Source organism: Daucus carota, chromosome 1, assembly GCF_001625215.2.
Source record: "Daucus carota subsp. sativus chromosome 1, DH1 v3.0, whole genome shotgun sequence".
NCBI classification, from domain to species: Eukaryota; Viridiplantae; Streptophyta; class Magnoliopsida; order Apiales; family Apiaceae; genus Daucus; species Daucus carota.
In genome coordinates, this window is record NC_030381.2 from 33,345,235 (window position 1) to 33,368,738 (window position 23,504).

At 33.3% G+C, this 23,504-nt stretch overlaps 1 protein-coding gene across 2 annotated transcripts; it reads left to right on the forward strand.

Moving 5' to 3' along the window:
* The first annotated feature begins 5,651 nt into the window (after nt 1-5,651).
* LOC108205317 (protein arginine methyltransferase NDUFAF7 homolog, mitochondrial) lies at nt 5,652-22,613 on the forward strand. 2 transcript variants are annotated; one of them, XM_064080716.1, is made up of 14 exons: nt 5,652-5,781; nt 5,861-5,937; nt 6,181-6,292; nt 7,321-7,403; nt 8,158-8,223; nt 8,566-8,666; nt 13,020-13,138; nt 13,342-13,379; nt 14,144-14,232; nt 15,804-15,987; nt 16,117-16,233; nt 21,230-21,274; nt 21,404-21,532; nt 22,125-22,613. In XM_064080716.1, the coding sequence occupies exons 1-14, from the start codon at nt 5,736-5,738 to the stop codon at nt 22,257-22,259; spliced, it is 1,341 nt and encodes a 446-aa protein (XP_063936786.1). In that variant the 5' UTR covers nt 5,652-5,735; the 3' UTR covers nt 22,260-22,613. The 2 variants fall into 2 exon arrangements, with proteins under 2 accessions (XP_063936786.1, XP_017230725.1); XM_017375236.2 differs by having other exon boundaries at nt 15,807-15,987.
* Nucleotides 22,614-23,504: the final 891 nt, after the last annotated feature.

The following is a 23,504-nucleotide window of genomic DNA, read 5'->3' on the forward strand; positions in this document are numbered from 1 at the left end:
TCTGCATTCCATCCAACATATATAATACAGCAGAATTGCTTCTTGTTCCCAAATTTATTCATCATACAGCATAATGAAACGTAGAAATTTTCAACTGAGGACCTCAAATGAGGACCTGCCCAATCTCCCCGGTGGATCAATCAAGAAACAGAAAATGAATGAGGCAACAACGCAGTGCATTCTATATGTTCCAGATGACAATGAGGAGAGATCACCTCTTGCTCTATGTGCAAATATCAAAGGCATCTCTCAAACTCACCAAGACCATCAGGTTTGTGCTTATGTCATCGGAATCATGATAAACATGGTCCCGGCACGGAGGCAACAATTGCTTGACTTGATCAAGTTTCGTATCGATATCATCGCTCTACCTTCACAAGCCGAGGTCACCATGTTAGACCTCACCAATTTGCCCATATATGACAATTCCACCTATTCGGTCCTCTTGGGCTTTTGCTTTCTGCTTCTGTTTAAGAACTGCACTCAACAAAACTACTCGAGTTTCGCGCATTTCGCTGGAGTGGCCCCGGACGAGGAGATCCCGAATCCTTCCTCGTTCAAAAAAGCTCAGGCAGTCAGAGAAGTACTAGGCTCCATCCCGGAGCTTAAAAGGCTTGTCATTGAATTCATTATCAATTGGTCTAAGAGTGGTCGAACTAGCTTTAACTGCATGATGGCACATCTCGCAAGCCTCCTAGAGTACAATGAAATGAGTGCTTTTAGGTTCTGCTACGAAACTCTTATCTTAAGCGAGTCCCCTGTGCTGAAGGACCCAAGAGTGAGTGATGAGGTTTCTAATTTGTATGAAGCTTTAGGGTTGGTTAATAGGTCCGAGTACCCTAAGTATTTCAGGTATCTGGCTCCGAAGGAACAGTCGTCGAAGATCGACAGGGCGAGGTTTCCAACTTTAGCAGCGGTTGCGCAGAAGATCAAGGCTGAAGTTATGGGGAACAGGTCTGTGCTACAGATGGTGTCGTTTTCTTCGAAAGGAGTTACGTGAGGATTTGGTTGCGGATCTGTTTGCAATGCATAAGAGATCAATAGGGAAACATACACCAGCATTTGTTCAGCGTATGGTTGATAAATTGTTTGCTCTTCCAAAGATGCGAGCTTCGGATGAAAATGAAGATGAAGAATACTAGTAGTTTGTTGAATGCTTCGCATTACGAGGGATTTTAATTATGTTTATTATCGATGATCTGCGTTGTCATCTTGTTTCCTTAAAATAAAACAGGTTAAGTGTGGTGGGCCTACGTGCATTTCAGCAAATACTGAGCTGACCATTCATATATCAACCATCAGAATTGAAACTAATCTTGGAAACGAGTACTAATCTTCATTCCCCCGTCCCGTTACTTACATTTACTTCCCGATGAGAGGTGTAAAAGGCTTTCTAGCATTTAAACCCAGGCTTCACTAGGCGAATTAACGATATACTCCCTTGGACTCCCAATCCTTCGCATTACAAAAGTTTTTTTAAAATAACTAATCGATCCACCCTTCATCCACTTTTCATTTTCTTTTGCACTGCTTTATATTTTTTAACCTCCGTGTCCCAACCTGATATAAAATTTTTCTTTCTCTTTTACACTGCACTATATTTTTTAACCTCAGCCCCAACCCAATGTAAAAAAATTGGGTGGGACGAAGGGAGTATATGTTAATATTTAATTATAATATTAATATTTAAAAAATATAAAAATGATTTGTTAATAATTTAAATTTATAGTCTTTGTAATAAAATATATACCATTTATTTATTAAATATAATTATTTTATAAAAACCTAATATTTTAAAATTAGAAAATTAGGAAGTCAACATTATTTTGATCGTTTAATCCGTTTTATTTAATTTTTAAAAAATGATTAATCAACCGTTTAGTAAAAAAATCAAAACGCTTTTGTGCCTGATTCCACCTAGGCGGCCACTTAAGCAGTCACTTAACGTGATTTTTACAACAATGCCTTCAGTTACCTAAATTAAATAGCATATGCGGCCCTTTAGATTACTCACTTTTTTTGTTATAGATTGTTTGATTTTTTTAACACGTATTTTTATGTATTTTCAGTACATAACAAAAATTATTATTTTTAAAATTTTGTTGTGAATTATAATAATTATTATATACTTTTGTTTACAAAAAGAAAAATTTAAAAATAATAATTTTTACTATGTAGTTGAAGCATCTAAAAGTATATGTAAAAAGTTCAAACGACATATATAACAAGATAGAAACATGGGGTGTATATGTTTTTTCCCCCAAAAAATAATAATTCAATCATGAAAAGTCATATGAAATTTATATATTATTGAAATTAAATCAAATGCATAATCATCTAGGTGTTGAATTCTTCATTTTTGGACGGACTGGACAGACAAGCAAGCGATTTTTTCAAGAAATACGATGCAATACTCTAATAGTTGTTTTAAGCAATCGATCATAAAATGCATTACCATATCAAGTAATTGTTTGACGAGATGTACACATGATGCGATACTGTAATTATTGTTTTTAACAATCGATCATAAATGTATAAACATAAAATGCTTATTATTGGATTAAAGTCATCAAAATTAAGACTAAAATGTTCATTTTTAAAAATATTATATATTAAATTTAATTTCTTAAGAGAATTTTTACTTTTCATCCCAATTTACAGGACTCCTTTACCATTTACAGATAAAAATGTCTAATATATTGAAAACGACAAACAAAAATATGTAATTTGAAAAAAAAATAATAAACATATATAGGCCAACATTCCAGGGAGGGACTCCTTATATGGAGTTACATAGTGCGCCACTATAAATCATCAATTTTATTATAAATTTTGTTATAAAATACATATAAAACGTGATTCTAATATAGAATACTATAAAATAAATCTATTTTAAGTAATTTAACACTTAAAATTTGATTAAAAAAATATATTTTCGAAACTGATTCTACAACAGAATAATTCTGGATGATTATTATTCTGTTATAGAATCATGTTGAGATATTGCATAATTTTAGATGATCTTTGGAATAAAAAAATTGTATAACTTCGTTTTCGGTTTAATAATCAAAATTTGCAATTATATTTCATAAAAAATATAATAGAATATATATTATTAATATATTTATAATGGTGTGCTACGTAACTCCATATAAGAGGGTATACTATGGAGTGCTACCCAACACATATATATATATATAGGGTCGGGTTCCAGACAGAACCGCTTAAACTTAGAACCTTAGAACCACATTAATAGTCATTAAATGAAAGTAATTTTAATGTGTGAAATTAAACATATGAACATGTTTTAATATGGTACATATTTAAATATACATGCCTTCAATTAATGCACATTCTTAATTTATATTGATCGTTTTATAATAAAAATACATTTAATATTTAATTCATCTATCTCAGTAAAATACGAAGAGTTCGAATGTGTATGTTTTTATATCTTATTATTATTTATATGTACTGCAGCAGAATTTCGTATTTTGTAATATTATATGAGCTAGATATGTACAGCATCAGAATATCGTGTTGTGTTATATTATATGAGCTAGATATGTACTGCAGCAGAATCTCGTGTTTTGTAATATATTTTAGTTAGATATGTACAGCAACATAATCTCGTTTTTTGTAATATTACATGTACTGCAACGGAATCTCGTGTTTTGTAATATATTTTAGTTAGATATGTACTGCAACATAATCTTGTTTTTTTAAATATTACATGTACTGCAACAGAATCTCATGTTTTGTAATATTTTTTAGTTAGATATATACTGCAACATAATCTCGTTTTTTATAATATTACATGTACTGCAACAGAATCTCGTATTTTACAATATTATATTATTAAAATTGATTGAGAATCACAAGTTGTAGGTTTGATTTGCATTTATAACAAAGTGCATATACATTAACTGATTATTATAATGAGTAGGCAGTAATTAATGATTATTATGATTTGTAATAATAATTTACATATAAGATAAAGTATATTAAATGGCAATAAGTTGTAATTTATATTTATGTAGCTAGGCAGATCATGACCATTGAATTCTTATTCATCTAATGGATGTGTGTGGTCCTAAGTTCTAATTTTAATATTGGTTCTAATTTGAACCTCACCCTATATATATATATATATATATATATATATATATATATATATATATATATATATATATAGGCAAGTGCTCAAATGAGAACCCAACTAATTGGAGATATGAGATCTAATCTCAGCCCCACATTTTTATCCCTAAATCATATCACAACCATACATTTATATTTTTAACATTTTCTTTTATTACACTCCCCCTCATCCCTCCCACCCCCCACTGCCAACTATCCACTGCCCACCTCTTCCTCTTTTATCTACTGCCATCCGCCACTACCTATTGCTGCTGCAGCGACACAACCACCAACCACCAGATCTGCTACAACGTCGTCGTAGTCGAGGCGGCGACCTCGTCTCCAGTCACGCACACAAAAAACACAGATCTCTCTCCCTCTCCCTCCCCATCTCTCTCGCCAGAAACGCGACTACTGCCTCCCCTCTAAAAGCCCCGTCCTTATTCTTCCATTTTGTTTCTTCTCTATTCATCGCAGATCCACATCACCTCCGATTTCGATACTCCAATCTGGAGATGGTATTGGTGGAGGTTCAGTGATTTTTGTTTTTACGGTGGTGATTTCATTTTGTTGATGGTGTTTGTTTGTGGTAATATAGTAATTTTTGTTATGGTCGGAGTTAATGATGGATATGGGGCAGAAATAGAGATTGGATGTAGTGAATGAGAGAGAGCGTGTGATGTAGAGAGAGAGAGAGAGGAGATTGAGAGAGACAGTGAGGAAGCTGATGAATTGGAAATGATGATTTTCTGTTGTGTTTTTTATTTTTTCCGAAGGTGATTTTGTTTTGTATTTGGTGATTTTTCGGATTCGGGGGTGGCGGTGGTGGTTTGTAGCTGGTGTTGGTGTGGTGATTTTAATTTTCTGGCGTTGATTTTTGATTTTCTGGCGGTGATTTCTTATTTTCTGGTGGTGATTTTATGTTTCCGATGGTGATTTTATGTTTGCCGGCGGTGATTTTCTGGTGGTCGCCGGAGCTGGTGGTGGTGGTCAGCGGTGGTTGAAGGTGATGGGTAGTTGAATTAGAAGATGGTGAAATATTAAAATATTAAATGAATGGTGAGAGATGAATATAATGTATTTAAATGAGTGGCTGAGATTAGATCTCATATCTCACTATAAGATTGGTTCTCACCGGAGCATGACTCTATATATATATATATATATCGAACAAGTGATGCTCAAGTGATTTGAGAATTTTTTTTGTAAGTTGCTAGCACAGAGCGAGTATAATATATTTATTGTAAATAAGTAATTGAAATACATGATTTGGATGAGATCTCCTTTTTTTTTTTTCCCAACAATTCAAGTTTAGTTGCATAACTTTGACTCTTCTATAATTTTTTCCCTCTTGTAATCAACAAAATAATTGTGATTTATTATAAAAAGCAATTATTTCTTAATTAACTAAATAATTGTGATTTATTATAATAAATTAATAATATAAAATTATTAAGAAAAATAGTAATAAACTAATAATATACACAAAAATGTGTGAGGAACGGAGGCGGCCACTTGAGTAAAGTGTAAAACTAAAACCCCCTTGGTTCTAAAGTCTAAAACCCCAAACAACCTAACCAGAGAAAGCTCAACTGAAGATGGCTTTCTATCGTCATCTTGTCTCTTCCAAAACTCTCTCTAAAGGTACCTTTCTCTCTCTAAACACACGCAGACACACAGAGTAACTATTTTTCTCTAACAATTGAATTCATATTTGTTCTAGTGTTTTGTTGCGGTCCCTTTACTCAATTAGCTCCTGCATTCTACTCATCCCACCTTGTTGGAGACTCTCCCATTCTTGTACTCTCTCTCTCTCTCTCTCTATATATATATATATATATATATATATATATATATATATATATATATATATATATCTCTCCCCCCATTCTTGTATTCTCTCTCTCTCTCTCTCTCTCCCTCTCTCCCCCTCCCCCCTCTTCCGCCCCTATCTTTATATTATGCTTAGCTTCAATTTGATAATTCATATACATTTTATGTCCAACTTATGTGATTGGATTCACAATGTTGGACCTTTTTTAGGTTAGGGATTTTATTCACTCGGCTTTGTATAATCCGGATCATGGTTACTTTTCTAAGCAATCAAGCTCTGTTGGAGTGCTGGATCAAGCCATTAAATTTCATAATCTCCAAGGTATCCAAATTTGCGTCCTTTCTATGCAATTTCAGATTTTCTAAGGTTTATTATTAGCTACAATACAGTCAATACTGTTCATTGGAAGGGAAGTTTGTATTGTATGTGTAGTTTACTTGGTTACACGAATATCAATTTGGATTTTCATTTATGAATAAAATATGGGTACTTATGTTAGTGGGCTTGGAGTTTTTTATTGGCTACACGACCATACCTGCATTTAGAGTAGTATGTTTATACAATCATTTAGTATTCCATTTTTATTATGATGTTGAAATAGCTTGTCTGGGCGGCTCAAACACTACATGTATAATCCACAGTGAATAAAGTGTTTTATTCCAAACAACAACGTAGTGTTATTCATTTCGTTTGTAAATGTGTTTCTGGAGTTGAGAAATGTTGTCAGTATATGGATGTATCCTCTGTTCAAAGGTAGATCAATTGTACAAAAGGTGTAAGTTTTGATGAGTAAATGTAGTCTAAATTATCTCGACAACGTCACACCAGTGACGGACACTGAAGTAGAGAAAGGGGATAGGGGTCCGGAATAATTAATAACAGAGGCAATTATATTTCTATATCCTGAAGTTATTTCCATAGCACAGATGCTACTAGTAGAAAGAAAAATGATTACAAAAAAAAAGCAGAAATAAGGGTTCAAAGACGGGGAATGAGGAATTTTGCATAAACAAGGGTTCAAAGGCGAGGAGTTAGAAACTGAGCCAAATATGAAGTGCAGAGGGTTGTGAACTCTTGTCCTTTTGAACCAATACATGTTACACAACCATGTATGCTGCCATGTATTTGCTAAGACTAATAACATAAACATCCAACTTTCTTGTATTAACTTGTTTGGCACCAGAACAATCTTTTAATTGTCAACTGTAAAACTAAAATATTGAAACAGTTTTTTTGACTGTTTATCCTCTTAAAAGGGGCAGATGGTACAGTGTTATGTTTACACTATATTAGAACATGTATAAGTTTAATCTGTAGTCCTTTACAAGTGAATTTTATGAGATTTTCAGGCAGAAAAGCTTATATGAAGCACTTGGATAATATCTACAAGCAGCATGACGTGTCATGGTTTACTCCAGTTGAACTATTTAAGGTAGTACAGATGTTACCTTGTTAGTACTCCAGCTTGTAAAACTTAAATATTAGAATCTGTCTATTGGCAACCATTTAAGTGAGTTCCAGATACCTTCAATGGCAAATGAGTCTGTTTGGCAACCCATTAAAGCCCTGGAGAAAAGTGGCTCCTAGCTATTTGTTTTTTGCTTTTAACTTCCAGTTATGTTTCTTCTCATTGTTCTTGTTTTCCATGTCTTATTCTAATTTGTTTTCTATCATGAATGTAAGCTCTGATATCATGTTAAGTGACCAGTCCATCTAAAACCGACTTAAGGTGTTGGAGAAAAAGTTTTTTACCAGAAAAAATTTATCTTATTTTCCGAATATTAAATTTTATATTTTTAAATAATAATATTTTGATATCAAGATTTATCAAACACATGAGATTCTAATATAAACTCGCACATTTGTTTTACATTTTTGTACTTTATACTTTTATTATATGTTCAAATAATATTATTTTTTTGTCGAGATTTACCATTTAAATCGACTTAATTGAAATTAGCCAAACAAATACGTCCAATTTAAAGTAAAAATATCACTTTTAACTAGCAAATGAGTTGCACTTGAACCACAATATCAGGTGTGGTTAGGACTTATTCTGTATTCTCTAGGTATCAAACATGTTACTTGACTGGTGTTTTTTTCTTTAATGTCCGTGTCCGTTGTAAAGGTGTCAAAAATTATGTTCATTTGTTATTGATATAATGTATCCTCTTCTCTTTGTGTAGCCCTGGTATGCTCATGGGATTGCTGAGGCTATATTACGTACTGCTAACCTCTCAGTTCCACTGAAAGTAAGCTGCTCCACATTTGACTCTTTGATTCTCACCTTTGTTTCTTTATATATTCTTCTCCATTTCTTTATACATTCTTTTCTGTTTCTTTATGCATTCTCTTAAAATTAATCTGTTCTGGTCTACTAGCATTGTAATATTCTAAATCTAAATTTTCTCCATCTTATCAAAACCTTTTGATTTGAGTTATTTTTGCATAGGGTCTTTTGTGTAGAAGTATATAATTCTGTGGCAATTAGCATGTTTCTCTAGTCAACGGAACAAGCATTGATAAAAAAGAGTAATACTTGCAGTTGACACATATTTAGGCCAGACATAATTCTTTTGGTTATTTTCATTCAGATATATGAAATCGGGGGTGGATCAGGAACTTGTGCAAAGGGCATAATGGATTACATGATGTTGAATGCACCTACAAGAGTTTACAATAATATGACTTACACGTATGTGCAATATTGCTACTATTTTAACTGTGATAACAAGTCTACTGTTGTCCCTGTGATTTTAGATTTAAAATTTTGCATGCGAGTGTAATTTTCTTCTATTAATTGTATACTACACATGAAATATTATCAATGATGGACCTAGATAAAGGTGAAGACATGGAAATGTTAGTCCTCTTTACAATTTCCATTTTTCACTATTTTGACCTAGGAAACTTGTAAATTGTGATGTAGATAATTCCATATCATTATTATTTCCTCTAAAACATATTATGTTCTGATGTGGTCACTTATCTTGAGAAGATTATCTTTTATTTTGATGCATGCTCCCGTCGGCACTCCTAAGACCAAATGAACATCTCTAGTATTTTATTTCTAAATACTTCAGATGATTATAAGATGTATTTGGTAGAATAGTTGAAGCGTTAATATATAAACTCATAGGATGGAGCTGTATACTACAAGTTTATTATTTATTTCCCTTCTTTGTTGTGTTTTGAGCTGGATTCGCTAGTTGTAGTAGAAGATGTAGTAGAAGAGAAGCAAACTTGTCATGTAAGCAGTGATAATCCACATGGGTGGAGTATCGCGTATGGGATACGCACTGGTGTGGGGGTGCGCCACGGTGTTTACGTGGTGTGGCACGTGGCGTATCCACGTCGTGAAAGCAATGATACTCCACATGGATGGAGTATCGCGTATGGGATACGCATCGGTGCGCGGGCAATGCCGCAGTGTGTACGTGGTGCGGTAGGTGGTATATCAACGTGATACAATGTATCGATACGTGGGGGTGTGGCGATTGCATTGCGGGAGGGGCAAGAAACATAATTTCACAGGATTTTAAAATGAAATTGAAACCCCCAATTTCAATGCAAATACCTAATTGCAATTGCATCGCCTTCATCCCCCGTCTTCCGCAGCAGCCTCCTTTTTCATTCATCATAGCTTATCATTCTCTCATGTATTGTGTGTATATACGTGTGGCAGTGTGTATATATACGTGTTTCCGAGTTGTTGATGTGTGTAGTTTGATGGGTTAAGTGTTATCGTGTTGACTGCTTAATTAATCCTCGGGGGCCTGTTGTAGTGCTATCGTATATGTGCACTCCAGCCACTCCCTATTTTATTTTAAATTATAGTATTTTTTGATTATGCTCCTTTGATTAGTTTGTGGTTGATATATATTAGGTGGTGTAACTTGATGTACTTGACTATTTGTTTTAATTTGAGGGTGCTGGTACCCAACAATTATATGCAAGTAATCATATGCTCGGGAGCCTTAAACAATAGTCAGGTTTCTAGCCATTGGATCTGGCGAGGAACAACCCAGATTAGAATTTGATGTTGTCTCGTCCAACGCATTTTAAGCGTTGTACGTACTGTGTCAAGTGCTTAAAAACCGCTGGACGGGAAGAATTTTTCTCAGCGTCCAACACTTAAAGGCGCTTTTTAAGTGCTGTAAGGACAAACAACACTTTTGATCGCTCATAACACCCCTAGGTCATTTGGACACTTCATTTCTATCAAGAAAGAGCAAAAGAGAGAGCTTGAAGTTGGCTCTGTGAAGTGAGATCTTTGGAGCAAAGGAGACTCAAATTTGTGGTAATATTTTGCTCTGAACTAGTTAATTTCTAGTGTTATTATTATGGCGGATTATTTATTTGAAGATTCTGTTCCAAGAAAAAAATTTAAATAGTTCATAATAATGATTTTGTATATGCAGATGATGTTGATAAAGTTAATAGTGTTGTAGATAGGGTTTTATTGATATTAAAGATGATGTTGATGATAAAAAAATGTTAGTGTTGATGGAGATGTTGATCAATATATTGTTAGTGGTAATGACGAGGTTGATGAGAACATAGATATAGATGTTAAAGTAGATGATAAAAATAAAAGTATTGATGTCCTGTATTTAAATCAAAGATTTGGGAATTTAGATGTGGCGGATGGATTTATTAGGACATATGCCCTTAAGAATGAGTATGTCATTCAAATACAACAAACACAAAAACGTGCAAAATTGGATGAAATATATGCTCAGATGTTTTTTTGTAGACTAGCAGGTGAAAATAAAGATAAAAGTGTTGCGGATGAAGAATCATGTGTAGGAAGTAGTAAGGGTACACGGCGTCGGGATACACTTCATAGAAGCATGTGTAGGAAGTAGTAAGGGTACACGGCGTCGGGATAAACTTCATAGAAGTGGTTGTAAGGTTAGGATGTATGTTGTCAACAAAAAGACAAAAGATTATTGGGAGTTGACTACACTTGAATTACAACAATTGTGAAGTCGTGTCGCATAGTAAATTGAGTTTAATTCAATGTGAAAGACATGTTTCTAGCCGACACAATTTTCTAGGCGACACGACTTCATGATTGTGTTGTAATATAAGTGTAGTCCTAACCTTACAACCACTTCTAGGAAGTTTATCCCGACGTCGTGTACCCTTACTACTCCCTACACATAATCCTTCATCCATAACAGTTTTATCTTTTTTTCACCCTTGAGTCTACAAACAAACATCCGAGCATATATTCCATCCACTTTCGCCCGTTTTTGTCTTTGTTGTATTTTAATGGCAAATCTAGTCTTAAGGTCATATGCCCTTATAAATCTATCCGTCACATCTAAATTCTCAAATATCTGATTTAAATACGGGACATCAATATTCTCATTTTTATTATCAAATATATTATCATCTATATCTACGTTCTCATCAACCTCGTCATCACTACTAACAACATTTTGATCATCAACATCATCTTCATCAATGCTAACTTTTTTTTATCATCATCATTAATATCAATAAACACCCTATCTACAACACTATTAACTTTTTTAACATCATCTACATGTACAAAATCATTATTATGAACTACTTTAATTTTTTTTCTTGGTACAAAATCTTCAAATAAAGAATATGCCATAATAATAACACAACAAATCAACTAGTATGTAGTAAAATATTACCACAAATTTGAGTCTCCTTTGCTCCAAAGATCTCACTTCCCAAAGTCAATTTCAAGCGCTTTCTTTTGCTCTTTTTTGTTGGAAATGAAATGTTCATATGACCTAGGGGTGTTATGGGTGATCAAAAGTGTTGTCTGTCCTTGCAACGCTTAGAAAGGGCTGGACATCGAGAAAAATTCTTCTCGTCCAGCGGTTTTTAAGCCGGACGAGCCAACATCAACTTCTAATCCTAGTCGTTCCTCGCCATATCCAATGGCTAGAAACCTGATTGTTGTTTAGGGTCTCCCCAGTATATGATAGCTGGGGACCATCACCCTTAATTTGAATGCTAGTTTTTATTTTTACTAAATTAATATATTTATAAAATATATTTTTATTTTTGCCGTATCCCCAATTTTTTGAATTTGCTGAGTTCTCGTATCCCCGCACCCTACAGCGGCGCACCCACACCCATTCTTCCTAGAAACTCGTATATGAAGGAATTGTAACTTGACTTGTATCACACAATAAATATCGTTGTGATCTCCACTACTGACTAAGAGCATCACCAACCATTAGAAGCCCCTGGCTAATAGTCTAGTTGGCTTACCAAAATTATAGCCAATGCACACAAAAAACAGCACTCCAACCATAGCAAGCCCTTGTCTATAAATATAGCCATCTTCCTATGGATGACTATATTTGTCGAACCACTACAGATCTGTAGTGAATTCCACGTCATCTCCCGCAGTTTATTTTCCTCCTTCTCGCTGATTACAAATTATTTATTACCATATTAAACTGATATATTCTATTTGTAACAATCTAAATATTAATAACATATTATTTTTAAATTATAGCCAACCAACATAGCCAATACCATCGAAGCACAATGTCTTACAGGTTAAGCAAATTTTACATAATGTCTTACAGGTCCAATTTAGCCAACGATTATAGCCAACCCCGTTGGAGATGCTCTAAACTAGTTGAACACTGCAGTTGTATCTAGTTATTACCCCTAACAATTGTTCATAATAGAGCTTTCTATTTAGATTAATACTCCCACTGTCCCATTTTAACTGATGTTTGACTTTTTAACACGTATATTGAGGTGTAAAAAAACAATATCTACAGTCAATAAAAAATTTCAATTCTTATATCAAATAAAAGTTTAGAGTCTCTTTTATTTGATATAAATTTTATAAAAAATAATCATGTTTAGATGTAATTTTTTTAACATCTTAAAATACGTGTAAAAAAGTCAAAAGCAGTTAAAATGGGACGGAGGGAGTATAATATTATCCTCCTGTAATGATGTTTAATATTATTAAAATGTGCAAAAGGAAAACTGAAGTTGAAATTTTCTTAACACCCTTTTCAAGATAAATTTAATGCAGTTCAGTGGAAATTAGTCACGCGTTGGCCAAGAAACAACTGGAAACTGTTGCAGAAGTTGGCAGTCACTTGGCAAAGTTTAATGTGGAGTGTCGTGATGCTACTGATCGTAGTGGATGGGGTATAGTGTCTTTATCTGTTTATAGCTCTAATAATCTATAAAAAGTAATCATCCTTTGACTGTGTGGACCAAGATTTCGTCAACTACAGAGTTCACATTTCTGTCTTTTTTTAAACATGTCGGATTTGTGTCTTATATTAGCATGTTGAGTTAAATTGTACTACACAGAAAATCTTAGATTAAATTTATTTCTTGCATAACAGGTACTGAAGAACTACCTTGCTGGGTCATAATGCTTGAGGTGGGTTTTATCTGTATGTGTTAGGTCATCACTTTATAGATCACTTAGTTGATTACTTGATTACTTTTGCAGTTATTAAATTGGTAGCTACTTTTTTTAATAAGTTTGAATTTTCGTGATTGCTTTAGCCTTTAGTACTTATATGCTGCTTTAATACTGCTATAGACAACATAAAATAATTTTTTTTTTCTTCAGTATAAATAATGGAAATTGGTGCATCTGCTTTTTAGTTTGATAAATATGGTTTCAACTTGTTAAAATAAGGCTGTTCATATTTTTTGAAATCCTGTTGTGGCTGTAGTTTGTACGAATGTTTGGAAATTGTCGATGTGCATGCAAAGGTGATTTGGCCTTAAAACTCTCCTCGGTATGAAATAGGTTAACAATTTGTTTTTCCAATTTCCTGCTGGAGTCATTACAAGATTATATCTTGCCACCCAAACTGTAAATGCTCTCTATCAAGTTACTATACTAAATTGTTTATGCTGTCATGTTTTTGGTAAAAATTGACCAGAAGAGTCGGGTACATGGCATTCTGGTATTTTGTACAACTTTTTAATTTATATAATTTGATTGACTGGTGAATAAAGGATAGTTGTTTTTAAGCAAAGTTATTCTTTTGAGCATGTTTGCATTTATATATAATATCAAAACACGTAGGATGACATTGGTCACATTTAGGTGGGTTGCAATATTTTTGCAGCATCGTGTTTGCCTGCATTATCTCTGGTATATGTTAGATAATGTAATTTGCAATTCAGTAGGTACTTGATAATCTTCCACATGATCTCATCTATACGGAAAATCAAGTTTCGCCTTGGATGGAAGTTTGGGTTCAGAAGCAACATGATAGGTGAAGTTATAAATTAAATGATTGCTGCTATATATGCTTGATTGATTCATTTTATATGGCTGCTTATGGATTCCTACTACTTGCATTTAACATCCTACAGTTCTTTACATTAAATGAAAAGTTACTACGTTGATCATATCTGATAAATTCATCACTCTGATAGCGCCAATTACGATACTGTATGTCTGTACACTTGCATTTATAAAGTGAATTTGTAAGACTAGTGATGTCCTATTCTCTAATGGCGTATCTGTACCAAGCTCAAAAGAATGTCGTCATCAGATTACATCTAGTAAAACTGTTGTGCAGGCCTGCGGACATCTTATTGAATGTTGTCCACACAAATGTATACTGGAGACAACATGTATTGATATTCCAGAATTTGACCTTTAATCTGTTTGATGTCTGAGTTTAGTCGAATACAATAGGTTAGAATTTACTTTTACCTTAACCTCATTGCTGTCGTGAAGAGTCTGTTGTTATAAAACATTGTGCTGGTGACAGATTAATCTCTACCAGGTCTCTCGACCCCTTAAGATTTGCCTACCTGCCTGTATACAAGCTTGTATCGCATATAATATCCATTTTGATTTATTAAAACAAAGTCACACACTTGTACTCAGATGTAATTTTAATATACATATGTCACATTTTTGTACATAAAGTTACTTTGTGGTATACTATCTGCAAAGTTATATATTTTCAGTTTCAGTTTTATGAATATAGGATGTATATAATTATCTATGTACACCCTTGTAACCTGTAGAGGTTCCCACTTCAGACATACCTGGCACATTGACTAGGCGTGTCTACAATTCCTAGGTGCTAGAAATTATTATTATTGCATACCTTCTTCTATCTGGTTATAGTAGATTTTTCGCTTTTCTTTCAAATATGTCATTGAACACCCTTTTATTACAAGAATTCTGTTCAATCTTTCATTTCTTATGTTAGTGTGCTCAGACATTCCATAAGCATCGTCTATGTCCAATATTTCTGCCCTTGTTTTTTCTTTTATCAAAATCACTCTCGATTGTTTTCCTTGTATACATTTACATGCTGCACTCCTTGATAAATAGTTGAAAAAGAAACAAGTTGTTTTTCTTTGTTGTGCTAGATACAGAGAATATCATTAGTTTATTACCCAAAGATGAGTGAAATAACCAAGTTATAGGTATTAGTCTCCACTTTTTTAAAATTTGTAGAGTAAATGAGTATTGTGTAGCAGTTTTCCTTCTCTTCTTTACTTGTAAGGTCTCCCTTCAAATTTTTTTATTTTGCGGTCAGGGATGATGGTCACAAGTTATGAAGGTTCATATTTTTTATCAACAGATTTGGGTGAACTTGAAGTTTTTATAATATAAAGCAGTAAAACAGAAGACATTAAGAGGGTTCTACGTCATCTTTGAAATCTAGTTTTCATGTTTTAAGCGTGTGCGAAAAGCGCAGTTCTCGTCAATTAATTTCTAAGAAAGTGCTAAGAACACTGATCTAATATAGAACAGTAATTTCAGAATACTCATATTTTAGCTGTACAAGATGTACTAATTACTGGCCTTTTGATACTCTAGCAGGTCTGAGCTTTCTGAGTTGTTTAAGCCAATACAAGATCCATTAATTACGAAGTGCATGGAGATATTGGATGTAGACAAGGATCAGAAAACACAAGGTAGCAATGCGATTTTGGCTGCAAAAAATTTATGGGCTAAGCTATTTCCTAAGCCCAAAAGATGTTGGCTACCAACTGGTTGCTTGGTAAATGTCTATTAACTTGTTTAAATAGTTGTACTTTTCTAAAACTGTTTTTGTTGTCATTGGTCAAATGATTTCTCTCTATTCTGTATGATATACGTAGGGAACTTGATTCCCCTTAAAACCTTTCAGGAGCTTCTTGAAGTTCTGCATGGTGCACTGCCAAAGATGTCTCTGATTGCTTCTGATTTTACTTATCTTCCTGATGTGAGAATACTTGGTGACAGAGCTCCATTGGTTTCAACCAAGGTCAATTCTGATCCATGCTTTGCAATATTTTTATCTTTTCAGATTTTGCATATCTAAGGCTATTCATCATCCACCATGTAAATGATATTTATAGGCAATAAGGGTTTTGGGACATTGATGGCCTGATCATCCATATAGTAGCAATTCATATATAATTAGGTACGACGTCATTATAAGAATATGGACTGTTATCATCTTTTTCGAAATTCATTTGAAAATTTCTGACTGGAATACCTTGTTAGTTTTGTATATGCTGCCATGTAGCTTAATTTTAAATGCCTTGATATCAGTAGTATCACAAGGTACAACTAAAATCCTGAATCCTTTTTATTTAATCTGCACACATTTAACGGTAGACCTCAGGACCATTTTGTGTACTGTTACATACAGTATGAGCTTAGGGAGGGTTGGACAGCTGGTACTATTATAACTCATATTTAAAAGTACATAATAATAATAATAATAATAATAATAATAATAATACTTATTTTTATGTGGTTTATATTTTTTAGAAACCATTTTCCTTTTATTATCTAACCTAGGAGGTTTTCCTAAGTCGAAAGCGAATTGTTCACAGAATTCACCAAGTTGTTGTTTTTCTGAAAGCTTCTGCTTTTTTAATTGGTTTTTTAGCTTAATGTCATTACATAAAGCTAATCCTTCATTAATACAACTAACAATTAGTTGTCCGTAGGTTAAATCGGAATAATTAATATTTATTCCATCGTTCTTATTTCTAAGTTGTTGCCGAACTTTTTCAGCAAAAAGATGAGGTAATCCGTCTATAAATTTAGACTTCCAATGAATTGAATTAGGGTTTCTTAACTGATAAACCCTTGATAAAAAAGTGTCTTTATACCATCTAAAATGAGTTAAAGATGGACATCTAAGGTTTTGTAAAAGAGTTTGAATTTTCTCTCCTATTGGGGTTGTAGTTCCTACAAAATGTTGTAGAATAGCTAGACACAGTGTATAAACCGCATCTTCTTCCCCAGTAGTAGTTATACTACTACTAGCATTGTTAGGTTCTATTTTTATTAATTTCTTATGATTAAGAATTTCTTCTTTTTGGGTATCATTTAAGTAATGATCCCACCATCCTCTTAACTGGCCTATGAAGCCAGTGGCTATGAAGGATGCTATAGTGCTATCACTATTTCCATGTTGTTTACAAACAGTAGAATACATAATAATTCTATGTATTACATCAACTATCTGTTTATCATTCAAGCCATCAATGTTCCATTCATAGATAGCTTTTCCTGAATAAGAATTTTGAAAAGATTCAGGTTCTTCAAATAGAAGATCCTGCGGGGAAGGTCTCTTGTAATAATATTTTTCAAGAGGTTTTGGAGTATAAATAGGATTTATACTTTCATAATTTAAATTCTGATTTCCAAACATTTCAATTAATTGATTGGCATCGCCTATTTGGCTGTCATTCTCGGAGGCTTCTGTTTCATTAGAAGATTCTACTTCTGACTGTTCCTCTTCAGATTCAGTTCTAAGACTCATTTCTTTGAGTTTTTGTTCAAGAATTTGAACAAAATTATCTTGATTTGTTTCCATCTTAAATCCTTGTATGGAAACAGGAGGTTGAATCATGGGAGTTTCTTCTTTCGAAGAACATGACTCTTCTTTCTTCTCCTCATTTTTACTAATCTTTTCTAAGATTAATTTTTGTTGCTCAATTTGAGTCTTAATGAGTTTTTGAAGATTACAAACTTCTTGCTCAACAGAGATTAACTGATCTCCTATGCAATTCAAATACGTATTAGTATAGTTTTGTGACCTAATAATCGAATTTAATTCTTTTAGGGTCACTTGAGCATTCTCAACCTTTTGCAAATTTAAATAGGCTGTAGCCTCAGTATTAGTATTTAAAAAAATTGTTTTTTCTGGAGGAAACCTAGATATGGTTTCTCCTTGATTAGTCTTCCAAGTTTTTTGTAAGACTAATATTTCACCTTTAAGGTTATTAATATAATTATTAATAAACCATCTGGCAAAAAATATAATATCATTAGTTTTTGTCATATAATCATAATATTGATTTTTAAAATTTTTTAATTCTTCAGGATTGTATTTATTAAAATACCAATCCCTAAATTGTTTATTATCTTCTCCTAGAAATTCTCTATTGAGAATTTTTCTAAACTCACTTCCTGGGTTTAAATTAATCATTTAAATGGAAGCTCATTTCAGATTGAGTAGGCGACTGTCTACTCTGATTATAAATTCCTTCTGGAATTTTATTTTGACTTATTCGTATTGTTTCTACAGATCCTGTTTCTTCTCTTATTTGAGAAGTGGAAGCCCTAGCTGATTCGTTAGGGACCGAATAGTACTCACTAGGAGTAGAGTGAGTGGAGTACCTAGAGGATGTGGTCCTAGGGAGTCTTAATGTTCTTTGAGAACTAAATCTTACTTCGACATCTCCTTCTGATGTCTCAACAATTTGATCTATTTCTTGATTTATTATCGGCTTGGGTTCTAATTCTTGAGGAAGATTCCAAGTCTCAGGGAAATTGATTTCATTCCACTTAATCAATCTATTAGTGGCTATGTTTGAAGTTAACAAATTAGTTTGAACCACAGTTGTAGTTCCTGGAGGGGCTAATATCTTTTTATTGATATTAGGGTTCAAAGTTTGTAGAACCTTATAGTATACTCTATAGCATATAGCTATTATTTCACTACCTGGTTTAAAATTATAACCACTAGTATGAATTGATAGTTGCATAGCATCTAACAAATTACTATCTGTTAAAGATAGGGTTAAGTTTGGAGATACGTCAAAATAGACGGGTCCGTGGCATAGGCTGGTTTCTATTAAAGTAGCTAGAGAGGGTTTAAAGTCTCTACATCTACCATCTCTTATGTATGCCATGATACTAGAGTTTACTCCTAACAGTGTTAGAGGCTTAAAAGCTACTTGGATTAATCCAATATGGATAAATCTGTGTTGTTTAAAAGGAGCTAAATCCTTTTTAGTTAATAACCTAATCGTCTGAGAACTATCAGATATTCTAATAGTTTGTTCTAAAGTCTTAATAGCAAATCTTGCTTTTAGATCTAGAAACCCTATTTCATAGATCTTATTAGGAGCTACTGAGGGTATTACCCACTTGTTTAGTTTATCCAAATTCTTTGGATATTCAATCAATTCTGCATTTTTTACAGAATCATTTTGATGATCATTATCATCCCATTCACCTTGAGACATATATCCCAAAATCTAAAAGCGTTGTGGTAGTAAGCTAACTGTATCTAGAATCAAGACTTATTAAGAAAAACATAAAATTTAAATCTTTTTGGTTATCTTTGTTTTCACTATCAACCTAACGGGATAGACAGGAAAAAATCCAACGAAAACAAAGATGAATAAAATACTTTTAGCAAAAACATTCCAATATTTCTCATCAAACAAATCGCCTTTTCTTCTCAACGGCTTTTAAAAAGATGATACTTTCAGGAAGACACTAAAAGCATTTCAAAATTTTCAAATTTTACTTTTTTTTTTTTTTTTTTTCTTCTTCTTCTTCTCTGATTCTAGAACATTATCTTACTAACCACAACTGCAGTTTAGCTATTCATTAATATAATGTAAATAGTTTGAAAGATTTTGAAAGATTATGTACCTTTCTTCCAACCTGGCTCTGTAACCTGGCTAATTATTATTATTATTATTATTATTATTATTATTATTAGTTAATACTTTATTGTCTCTTGAAGGAATGAAGTACACTGTAGATTCTTTATGCAGATTAAGAAGGCTAGTTTTAGGATCCTGTCACAAATTTAGATTCTAGAAATCGGCCCACGCGACAGGTGTAGCAGATTAGATCTTATACAGATACAGGGTAGCTGAGGATGATCTTTATATTCGAACACCGTCAAAAATGCTTTTATCCTTATTTCTGTGTTAAATACTCTCAGACATTCCTTTAAGGACGAGAGTAGCACTATTAGTTCATACAGCGTATTTGAACTTCCAACAGCTAATCTTTTTGCGATGATGTGTTATTATTCTCTGTTTTCTCACAACTAGTGACAAAGGCTATGCGGGCTGTTGTTGAATATCAAGCTTTTAGTTATATATGTAGCTATATATAATTACTAATGGGTGAAGCCCTTAAAAACACGATTGTGGGAAAAAATGACAAAAAAATAATACTGATTTTCAAAAATAGGGCTCTATTCCTGATGTAATACACATTTAGGACATGCGTAATAGGCCCTAAAGGGGTCGCGTATCTGCAACATGTCTATCGGGGTGAATTCCTGTAAAAATCAGTATTTTGGGCCTAATTCCCGAAGATCAGTTTTTTGGGCCATTGCAGCCCGATAATGAGGTATTTTGGTCAGTACCAACTTAGTTATGAAAGTAACTTAAAATTTTCCATTCTAAGATATTACTCCTATATAATAGTTTTTTCATGTGAGAACTAATTGAAAGTTCTAGTCATTATCTGACATATCCTCGTTGTGAAAACTACTGTTCTTACCTAGAAATGCAGTAGAAGAGACATTATGGAGCAACTGACCTAAATTGTAACATATTTTACTTATATAATTAACTAGGGAAAAACATCTTTTAAATTATGGCATTCGATAAAGGTAATTTATCTTCTTCAACAATCTTATGGAGGCAGTGTCAAAATTTGGTATTCTCCTTTTTTATCTTCATCCCTTTACTAAATTTCAAATATATGTCCACTTCTTTGTCTTGAGGCTATCGCTCTCAAAATTCAATTGCTACTTGTCTGATAAGCACCAATATTGTATGATTTATTTGGTTTATTTCATGTTGTCAAGGTCATTTATCTATATTTTGATGTGTCATTGGGGGAAAGGATTTCGTGTTGATTTTCACTAAATCTTTTGCCTCTTATCTTCTTAAAAACTTCCTTGTCCTGCTAATCAGCAATATGAAGTCAGGTAGCTGTCTGACAAGATCAGTTCATCTTATCAACTCTTTTTTTCTTTTCTGCAGAAAGATGGCAGTAGCAAAGACCACAATAGTTATCTAGATGCAAAGGTTATTATTCTGTCTTCATTCTTCTGTTTGTATTGTTGCATGGACCATGGTACCATGGAATTATGCATCACACATATCAGACTACATGTATTAATAAAAAAAAATTATTCAACAACTTTATATTGCTAGGGAGATGCTGATATATTTTTCCCAACGGACTTTGTACTTCTGGAACGCATGGACCACTATTGCTCAGGATGGTTGAAGCCGGACTTGGACAAGTCAACCAAGCAAGGGAAGAAAAGGCGAACGATCATGGTACATTTTTATTGTCTATCTGAATTTTCTTTATGCACACACATTCATATCTGCAGTATATGTAAGACTAAGAGCACATCAGGAAAATATAGTCCAAACGAAGAGATACTCTCACCACTGACAATCTTTAGTGGTCTGTATGTCTATGTCCCAAACCTTGGTGAATATGTAATACTTGTACAATAAGAATTTTACTGGCATCTGGAATAAACAGAAAAAGAAAAAATGCATCTCAATTTTTAGAACAGAGAAGGTTTGCAGGTGGAACTTTGTAAGTTTTTTAGATTAATGACTGCCTATGTATATTTATTGTTCATCATACTGAAAGTATAAAAGTTAATTACCAGTGTTAGAATATAATGATTGTGGTAAAAAGCTTTCCCCCGGCACCTTGAGGTTTTAAGTGAAACTTGTCACTCAGAGGACTCGTTTTCAATTTTGAGAGACGGGGGCTGTTAAAATATAATGATCTTGATAAAAAGTCTTTCTCTAACACCTTGAAGTTTTAGGAGAACTGGTCACTTGATAGCATGATCAAACTTTTTCGTGTTACCAAAGTGTGGTTCTTATGTTTATATCTGGTATTTTGTAGCTTGATACATCTTTATTCATGGAAGAATTTGGTATGCCCACAAAGACAAGGACCAAAGATGGTTACAACCCGCTTCTGGACGATTTCAAGAATACGAAATTTTATCTGAGTGTGCCTACCCATAACACCAAATAGCTAGGATGAATTGCCCTATACTATGAGGATGTGCCGCCTTATGATGGATGCTGAAGAGCAGTCTGGCAAGAGGAAGGTGATAGGTTCATAAATATAAACTGATATCAATATTCTACAACATTTTTGAATGCACATGAACCATAGCAGCTTGATAAGAAAGTCTCTTGCTTGTACTGCAGCTACATTCTGAAGTATATTTTATTCATCTCTGTAGGATGTTACCGACCTCTAATAATGTATGTTAGGGGATATTTGATGTTGACGACGCTTAATACTCAGACACCTGTAAGATGAATCTCGTTTATGTTGACCTGTAAACAGAAGCACAATGTATTCGAATCATTAATTTCGATAGTGAAAGATCAAAAAGTGGAATTGGCTGCAGGAAAAAAGATGTCGAGAAATATTGTTTTTCCTTGTTGTTTATTTAAAGCTATGAAGTCAAATGAGCCTTGCAATTTCTATCAACAATGGCACAAGTATAAATAAATGGAATTATATAAAAATATAAGAACCTAGATTTATGGAAAATGCAACTCCTTTTTTGGGCTACTCAGCATGTTTCCGGAGGCTATTTTTTAGTTTAAAATTATTATATAAATGAGTCATAGATACAAGTCCCTCTTTGTCTATATTAGGATGTTATCGTGTTATATTTTGAAATTTTTGTTGTTTTGGTAGTTTCTTAGAAATTTTTACATTTGATGAACTTTGAGCACGTAACTTTAGGTGCATTGACCGTTTAGTCCTAAAATTTAATTTTTTGATTTTTCTTTTGTTAACGAAAATTTCAGATCTAAATTTTTATTTGCAAAAACAAAATTTTAAAAATAAATAATATAGCTATGCAGTCAATGAACTTTAAAGTGTGTGCCCGAAATCAACGAGCTCATCTAATTTGGGATGGAGGGAGTAATAGTTTAGGTGATCCATAAGACTTGCATTGATTTTGGGTGAATGTTGGATACCGCAAGAATTCAACTTTCACAACAAAAAAACTTAAACTCGAAAATCAAGTTAAAAGATGACAAAAAGTGGCGTAAAATCGATATGTTCGACACTATTAAATCTGTACAACCACGGACTCTGCAAATTAAACTACAGTTGCACAAAAATTGATGAGGTTTAGCGAGGTATCCTTGCGTGCGCCATGTAGCTGCTGCAACATTACTGTCAGCAGCTGAGGACCATTAACTTCATTTCTACATTCAAAATAATGCAGCGAGGAGACATGGGATGATCTCT